The sequence below is a fragment of the Macrobrachium nipponense genome, chromosome 4, assembly GCF_015104395.2.
Source record: "Macrobrachium nipponense isolate FS-2020 chromosome 4, ASM1510439v2, whole genome shotgun sequence".
NCBI classification, from domain to species: Eukaryota; Metazoa; Arthropoda; class Malacostraca; order Decapoda; family Palaemonidae; genus Macrobrachium; species Macrobrachium nipponense.
In genome coordinates this window covers 127,055,014-127,064,381 of record NC_061100.1, presented here as the reverse complement: position 1 = coordinate 127,064,381, position 9,368 = coordinate 127,055,014, and the positions used below count along the sequence as shown (strand labels likewise).

The 9,368-nt window shown below is 36.9% G+C and overlaps 1 protein-coding gene across 1 annotated transcript; it reads left to right on the top strand.

Moving 5' to 3' along the window:
* Positions 1-6,265: 6,265 nt before the first annotated feature.
* Positions 6,266-7,090, top strand: LOC135211496 (tigger transposable element-derived protein 1-like). Its single transcript, XM_064244802.1, has one exon. It carries the CDS (start codon positions 6,266-6,268, stop codon positions 7,088-7,090), a length of 825 nt encoding a protein of 274 aa, XP_064100872.1.
* Positions 7,091-9,368: the final 2,278 nt, after the last annotated feature.

Here is a 9,368-nt window from a genome sequence, read left to right as displayed (position 1 = left end):
GCATGAATTTGTTGCAAATCTACGGGAACCTGCACAGATTTTTTTGATTCGGCCGTGTGTTTCATAGGAAAATCAATTGTCTCACAATGATCTGATAAATGATTAAACTGATTATTTGATTACAAAAGATGTTGATATTGATGACCCAACATCGCCCTCTCCCCCCACCCCCTTGGAGGTGAACTACGTGGTATTCGTTTTGTTTATCACACCTTGAAAAATTCGACTTGCCCTTGCGAGTTCTGGCTAGACAGCCCAGGAACAGAGGTACCTGTAAGCACGATTTGTTTGTTTCTGCTGTTGTGCAGAATTTCCGTTTGGTTGTTTCTTCTTATATACTGAGGACCCTTCTTTTTATTTGCACTGGCAACTGGTTGCGTGTTTGTAGCATTCTGCTGTTGATTCCTCGAGTAGCAACGGTTATATGAATGAGTTGAACTATTGTGTATTGAACAAAAACGCGTCCGACAGTCTGAAATCATGTGACCTGGTCGTTTACAGTTATAACAAACCATCCCTGCAACTTGATTATTTTATTGTACCCACTTTACTTGTTGTGGCTTGTTCTCATTTTTTGCAAAAACTTGAATGAGCGAGGAGGAATAGGTCGGTACATTTAGACATGTGTTTTTTGATTTGTTTATACACATCTAATTCCGTACTGTCGGGCTGCAATTTTTTATCAAAACACCGTACTAACGCTTCAGGCAACATTGCAGTGATAGACGTCAGGTAGATCAAACGGATAAAATCTTTCACTTTGATTTTAGCACCCGCAAACCCAAACCCGGAGTTACTTAAAACCCTTTTCAAATTTTTCCCTGATATTTCATTTAGTGCCTGGTAGTCGTCAATTAGCGCCGCCCGCCATATATCGAAACAACATTGAGCCTGAGTCATGGAGGCTTGGTTAAGGATATTTCTCAATGCCAATACTACATCTAAAGCCTCTTCACCCCCTACACGGCACGTAATCTAATTTTGAAATCGTCCCATGTAAGCGCCTCTTGGGAAAGAAACCCCCCTTAGATACGCACTTGCGTCACCTGTTACAAAGTCAATGAAGCTCTTGGCCTCCTGTAATTGTACTGCTGGGTCTGTGATGCTTTTTGCATTTAAATGAGCGTCTACAGATGAGATCCATGCCTCAACATTTTGAGGCAGGAACCCATGACCAGACCTTGAAAAGGGACAATCGCTGACCTCGCGCTAACGAGAGTCACCACATTGGGGTTGCCAGTCGGAGTAGTTGCCATTTCGACTTTCATTTTTTCTTATCACTTCTATTCCTTGCAATCTATCAAAATATCTATAAGAGTACACTCGACCACTACGTAAACGCATAAGCAATGTACTGTATAAGTGTGTTATAATAATAGGAAAATCCCCCAAAAGATACAAAAATACAGATAATATGATAAAATATTATACGGAGAATTCCTGCAAGAAACGGTTAATGACAACGAGAAGAGAAAAAAAAATTAATCTGCGGGCGAGAACTCGTAGTTGAAGATTGATTCTGTAATGAAGGAAGATTAATATGGCGAACAACTCACCCCAGAATACTGGATGATCGACTCTTGATGAACAACACTTCACTGAGGAAAAGACCTGAATAGATAAAAATGGTACTTAGCTCCAGATTATATTGCGAAGGATTGTTGACATGGGATGACGTCTCAGTTCCTGTCGAAGTCTCGCGTCGGAAGTCGTGATGACGTCACGATCTTCTCTCGGTGCACGATGCGTGGGGAAGTCCAAGATTGATGACGTCACAGCCTCCGTCCTTGCACTACTGGCGGTCTAGCTGTACACTCTGCGTCCTTGCTCGTGATCGGGTGACTGTTTCCCTGTGTTTTGTTTTTCTTCTTTCCGTTGATGTTCGATGCTGCTTCTCGTTGCCTGGTTGTAGATTTCGGTCGAAGATACGTGACAACAGTTGCTCAAACGTCGGTGTTAAATGCTTGTATTCCTCTCGATGAAGGACATAGTTGCGTCTTCATAAACTGTTGCGTTGATTGAAGATCCCGTTTCCTCTGTGTAGTTTGATGTTGAAGGTGGAAGTTAGTTCTTGTAGACCTTCGGTCGGCTGATATGGGTCTTGTTAATTATATTCTTCGTTATACGCTGCCACCACATCTAAGTCTTATCGCTTGGCGATAGACTTTTTGTGTTCTCCTTACGACTGTCATTCGTAAGTATTTTTGGTTCCTCTCATCTCCCTTGGATATCTTAGTAGAGTGGTTCTTTCTTGACTAAAGGAGATGATTCAAACAGGCAAGTTGAACAAGATAACAACTTTATTCTGTAACTCCATACTAGAGATGCAGCTCGGTCGGAAGACCGATATGTTTGATGGTTGGCGTGGAACTGCCATTCTAAGCATCGCGGTCGATAGCGGAACATTAGCTATCTCAGCAATTCTATAAAAAACATACGTAGTCCGCCGGCTCGGAAGTTACAAGTTCCGGCGTAGGTTAACAGGTCAAACCGCTTCCCATGGAAGTTGTTGTGCAAAGTTATCATAAACATAAAATGTTGACAAAGCTTTGAGCTAGATCAGGCTACTGCAGACAGCGCATAGCGTAATCTAGGTCTGCTTTGGTCACGTAGAACCCTCCTAATGCCATGACCTCAGGTCATGGGTTTATATTTACAGATCTTGTAAATCTAATATATGTAATTATTACACACTTACCATTCGTTTATTGTTACCTTACAAAAGCCAGACACCTGAACCCTCATCACAGGTACTAAACGACTGAATACGTACTCTAAAGGCAACAGTGATCCCTTAACAACATACCAGTATTGCAGAAAATCAGACTAAGTTCATCAAAACAGGTGTGAGGTAATCTTGTAAGTAATTAAATTAATCAAAGGGCATCACTCCATCAACAACTTTAAAAGTAAGTATTTCCCTGATTTCAGAAGTCCAAGTATACTTCCCTGGTTCTAAGTCACTTCAAGTTAATTGAAGGAAAACAGATCAATTACCACTCTATGTTTCTACCTAACATCAATATAATCATATGCAAATATACTGGTTAGAAATTAAAACACTTATAAAAATTTTAAATACAAAAATTTATTATTAAACTCAAAATTTATAAGTGAAATTCACAATATCAGGGAAAATTACTGTTACTTGAAAACAAAGTAAAGTTTAAGTAATTCTTGAATCAATTAAGTAAAATTAAATCAACATTAATTTATCACAAAATTCAAGAAAATTAATTCAATCAAAATTCAAATGTGTTAGGCAATAATTGAAAATCTGAAATTAATTCACAAGTGCTAAACAATAATAAAACTTGAAAAGAATTCCAATTAAATGCAAATTAATTCACAAGTGTTAAATTTAATTAAATGTGCAATGATTAAGCAATGAAAATAACTAAGCTAATTAAATTGTGAATGCAAATGAAAATACAGAAAAAAGTGGAAAATACCAAAATTGCAAAAAGTATTAATCACACAGAATATAAAATAAAAAGACGCACTTCAATAAGAAAATGGATAAAAGCACAAAACATAAAAATCACTTCAATAAAAAAAATGAATAAATGCACAAAAATAAACACTTCAAATGAAACAAACACAAAAATTTGCAATGTGTAAAAATGTAAATTTCACTCAAACCATTGTAACTATTAGTTATCAGTTTTTACCAAACCTTTGTAACCATCAGTTATTAGTTATTAGTTAACCACTCTTCCCATTACTTATTAGTTAACCATTGTTCCCATTAGTTATTAGTTGCAACTAATAAAAATATAACACACTTTACCTTGGTATACCAACTTCTTTCTTTCTTTGCTGCAGGCTTGTTTCACACTTTCACAAAACCAGGCGCCGTTACACAACAATGTTTGTTCAGATTCCACAAAAAAATACTAAATAATACTAAATAAGCTCCAATAAATATCAAATTGAAATTTACAAGTTACGAGTGACCATTCAATAAGTACGAAATCGTTACGTTACTTTAAAATCAAAAGTGCTCTGCGATGGAGAGAGAGAGAGAGAAGTGAATGCTTCGAGTGTCTAAGATGCAATGAAATAATTTCTCCCTTACAGAAGCTGGACTGGAGATGACACAAAACGTTTTGGGACACAATTCCTTCTAGAAGCTTCGAAATCTTACGAAACTTTACATACAAAATGGGAAATATGCACGTGGCACTCAGCAAAGACATACGCATACGAGACAATTCTCTCAAAAGACACGTACGAGATCGAAACGGAGGTTGAGCGATAATTAAGATTGGCATGTTTTTAAAAACACAATGAAGACTCGAGCTCCCTTAATCTCAAGGAGATGAAAAGTTACTGAAACAATTCTAGCTTTGAATGGACAAATAAAATCTCTCTCTCTCTACATTCTACGTTATATATTCTTTTTATATATTATGTTATGCGAAATCTGAACACACATTTAAAATATCCTATCTCTAAGCTAGCTAGGAATCTGAAAAATGTTGCACAATCTTATACATAATATTTCATACAGTCAAAGAGGGGATATATGCATTTTGAAAGTAGCAATATATAATAATGTATATATATATATATATATATATATATATAATATATATATATATTATATATATATATATATATATATATTATAATAATATAGATATATATATGTATATATATATATCTATATATATATATATATATATATATATATATATATATTATATATATATATATATATATATATATAAGCGAATACCACGGAAATGATAGACAGGGAAATCCCAAGCGCTTTCGTCTTTATTCAGACATCGTCAGTAGCTCCTTGACGATGTCTGAATAAAGACGAAAAGCGCTTGGATCCCTGTCTATCATTTCCCGTGGTATTACCGCTTATTTATTTATGAAGTCACGTTGCATCTACTGTGATTTTTTTAAGCATATATATATTTATATATTTATAATATAGATATATAATACATATATATATATATAGATATATATATATTATATTTATATACTATAATAATATAATATAATAAATATATATAACAGGCCAAGTTTCGGTTATTGGCACAATAAGGTGCCGATAATAGAGTTATGGCGTCATAACACTCCTAACAGAGGCACCACTTACCAAAACTTGGCCCCATAAATCATTGAGTTTCGGTTAATGGCGGTTTTTGTGTCTATTGTGACCCAGCTGATAATGGAACCCCCGTCGATAACCAAGGACTGCCTGGTATATAATTAATATAATAATATTATATAAGCTGTATATATATATATATATACTATATATATATTATATATATCTATATATATATATATTATATATATACAGTGGTACCTCGAGATACGAGCGTCCTGTGATACGAGTGCTTTGAGACCCGAGGTGGAATTTGGTCAAAATTTGGCCTTGAGACCCGAGCTGTGTCCCGAGATCCGAGTTGGTTCGGGGACGCCACCGCTAGTTGGCGTTCGCGGGGCAGCATCAGCTGGGAGCATCCCACGAGCTCACTCGCACGCGTGACCGACAGATTTAAGTTGTGTTTGTGAGGTGTACTCGTGTTTTCGTGTACTCGTGTACGAGTGATGGAACTGGCCCGGGTGTATGAGCGTAGCACATCGACCATTTGTACCATCCTAAAGCAATAAGGGATGCCATCAAAAGTGCAAAAAAACAGCTAAAGGTAACTACAATTCTGTCACAATTAAGGACAAATGTCCATGAAGAAATGGAGAAGCTGCTCTTGGTATGGTTGAAAGAGAAGGAACTAGCGGGAGATACAGTGATGGAGAGTATAATTTGCGAAAAGGCTCGCGTTATTTACGCAGATTTGAAGAAGGAAGAGGCATCAACTTCAGAAGGGGGAGCAGAAGACACGTTTAAGGCAAGTCGTGGGTGGTTCGATAATTTTAAGAAGAGAAGTGGCATTCATTCGGTGGTGAGGCATGGCGAAGCTGCGAGTGCCGATGTAAAGGGAGCTGAAAGGTACATCGTCGAGTTCGCTGAGCTTATTGAGGAGGAAGGCTACATCCCGCAACAGGTCTTTAACTGCGATGAGACAGGATTATTTTGGAAAAAAATGCCACGGAGGACGTACATCACCGAAGAGGAGACGAAGATGCCAGGCCATAAACCCATGAAGGACCGTCTGACCCTTGCATTGTTGTGCAATGGCTAGTTGGTGACTGTAAAGTAAAGCCACTGCTAGTCTACCATTCTGAAAATCCTCGAGCGTTCAAGTCACACAAAATTCTGAAAGAAAAACTGCACGTAATGTGGCGCACGAATGCAAGGGCATGGGTTACGCGGCAGTTCTTTACAGATTTGGTAAACCTCGTCTTCGGTCTTTCTGTGAAGGAATATCTTCAAAAGAATAACCTCCCACTGAAAGCCTTATTAATTTTGGATAATGCTCCGGCCCACCCACCTGGCCTTCAAGATGACATTCTCGAGGAGTTCCAGTTTGTGAAAGTCCTCTACCTCCCACCCAACACTTCTTCCATCTTGCAACCAATGGATCAGCAGGTCATTGCAAATTTTAAAAAGCTTTTCACAAAGCACTTGTTCCGCCGATGCTTTGAGGTGACAGAGAGCACCAAGCTTACCCTTCGAGAGTTTTGGAAAGAGCATTACAATATCGTTGTATGTTTACGTATCATTGACTCGGCATGGCAAGAGGTAACGAGACGAACCTTGAACTCGGCATGGAAAAAGCTATGGCCTGATGCTGTTTCAGAGAGGGACTTCGAAGGGTTCGAACCCCAAGCAACGGTGGAGGAGATTGTGTCCCTCGGAAAGTCGATGGGTCTGGAGGTAAATGAGGGCGACGTCAACGAACTCATCGAGGAACATGAGGAGGAACTCTCAATTGAGGAGTTGAAGGAGCTGCAGGTGATGCAACATACGAAGGCCCTGCAAGAGATTAGTAGCAGTAGCGAGGGGGAGGAAGAGGCGGAGGAAGTGATTCCTACAAGTCAAATTAAAGACATGTTAGCAATGTGGGAATCACTTTCGAGTTTCACTGAACTGAACAGAAACATCCAGAAAAAGTTTCGACTAGTCGTCTGCTTCAGCGTTACTTTAATGACACTTGTTTGAACTCATTTCCGGAACATTCTAAAAGGGAGGGCAGAAGCAAAGCTCTTTAGATAAATTTTTGTTAAAGAGAAGCGCAAATGAAAGTGCCGAAAGTGATTCTAAAAGGCAGAAAACAAGTGCTGATTAAACTTACGTATCGCTTAGGTTAAGTTTTAAGTTTAAAGTGCATTTAGTATTTTTTCAAATTTAAGTTAAGAAAAGTGCAAATTTTTATTAAAGTTAAGGAAATGCAGCTTTAGTTTACATTTTAATGTTATCATTTTGTGTTCGAAAGAATGCTGTTTACGTTACGGGACTAGCCCCTCCCTGCTCCCTCCTCCTCCTCCTCCTCCGCCACTCGACTCCGTAGCCAGCTGCATCGCCCTGTCAGCAAGGTAAAGATTACGTGTTCTTAACTTTTTGTTGTGTTTTTTTTACGTAACTTTGTTATTCATTGGCCTAAATTTTCCGTAACATTTTTACTAAAAAGGCGCAAAAGCAAACCTCTTTCGGTAACTTACAAGAAAAGCGCAAGTGAAACTGCAGTTTTAGTTTACATTTTAATGTTCATTTTTCATTTTCTGTTAGGAAAATTCCTGTTTACGTAACGGGACTAATGTAGCCATCCAGCCCTCCCCCTCCGTCACTCGCCTCCCTTAGCCGCCCGCACGCGACTGTCACCAAGGTTAGATTAAATTAACTTTTTCTTTTCTTTATTTTACTTTAATTCTATTTATTACTAAAATATATTACTGTATAATTTTTTTGTACTATATTTCTACATTTATATGTGTGTTTTCTTCATTATTTACGATGGTTTGGGGGTATATTTCATAGGTCTGGAACGGATTAAATACATTTCAGTTAATTTAAATGGGAAAAATTGATTTGAGATCCGAGTTTTTCGAGTTCCGAGCCCGGTTCCGGAACGAATTAATCTCGTATCTCAAGGTACCATTGTATACAGAGTATGGGCAATTTTTTGCTCATGTTAAGAGATAATAATCATAATATCAACTGGAGACACAAAAAAAAACATTCCTGTACTAATTAAATGTTAAGACTTAAATGAAGTTAGTTTATAAAAGAGAGTTTAATAAGAATGTATAAATATCAGCTTAAAGATGTATAAGTTTTGATCCACATTTCCACAGAAATATGTGAAAGGTAAAGATTTTAATGATTGTAGTTAAGTCTGGTCCAAATAACAAGAAATTATATGATTGTTATTTTCCCCCAATAAATAATATCTGCATTTGTCCTAGCGAAGAGGATATATGAATAGCACACCCCTCTCTCAGTCTAAGAAGCTCCGCCTACTCTTCGCAGTTGTCAGCTACTTTTTTTTTTTTTTTTTTTAATGTACCAGTCCTTTGGAAGCTGCCTTGATACATGAAGCCGAGCAAGACCTTATCCTATGTTTCTTTTATCCTTGTGGTAATTTGTTTTCAAACTTCACTTGTTCCTGTCAAAATAAATAGTGCCCCAGTTTTGCCTTTTATCATTTTCCACAGACGCGAGAGCTGGAGTTTATTGGTCAAAATACAATATTGTTGCTCTGTCAATTTATTTGTCTCTTTTACGAATCTTTTACCGGCCAGTCTTTTTAGCAGAGAGAAATGCAACAAGGTGGAGGAAGTTGAACGGCGAGGTATAGCCATGTGTGCCATGAGAAGAGATGAAAATTCATGAATGACTACTAAGGAGGGATAGGAGAAAGAAAGTAGAAAAGTAAGGAAGTGAGAGGGACAGTAAAAAGTAAGAAAATGTTAACGTTAAGAGTAGTAAGGATCAGGAGGAAGGAAAATTCATACAGGATAAAATGTAATATATATTTTTGGTAATTGTAACTATCTTACAGTATATTTGTGTAACCATGCCATAATATAACATTTGATGTAACTGAACATATTCATACAACTGGTAAACTTCAGATAATTAGGTTAATAGAAATTTGTAAATTATTTTATATCTTTAATAAAAAAAAAGGGGGGTGTGTTAGTTATATAGAAAGAAACAATCATGTTAATCATAGCTTGAGAAAGAGAGCAATTATTCATTTCAAGTTGAAATAGGTAAAAAAAGACATTCAAATAAAAGAAAAATTTTTAAAAATAAACACCATTTAGTGTTGACTACAAATGTTAGCACAGGTATATATGAAGAAAAAAATCAGTTATTCATCCAAATCCTAGCCTCTGACCATGCATAATTTTTCAGACAAAATTTGTTTATAAAGTAAAAATTTCAATGTCAAGGTAACTTGATCAACACTTCAAAACAAAACAAATTAGTCTGT

Bases quoted from the DNA above. Each gene is read 5' to 3' on its own strand.
- LOC135211496 (XM_064244802.1), top strand. From the start codon at position 6,266: ATGTGGCGCACGAATGCAAGGGCATGGGTTACGCGGCAGTTCTTTACA.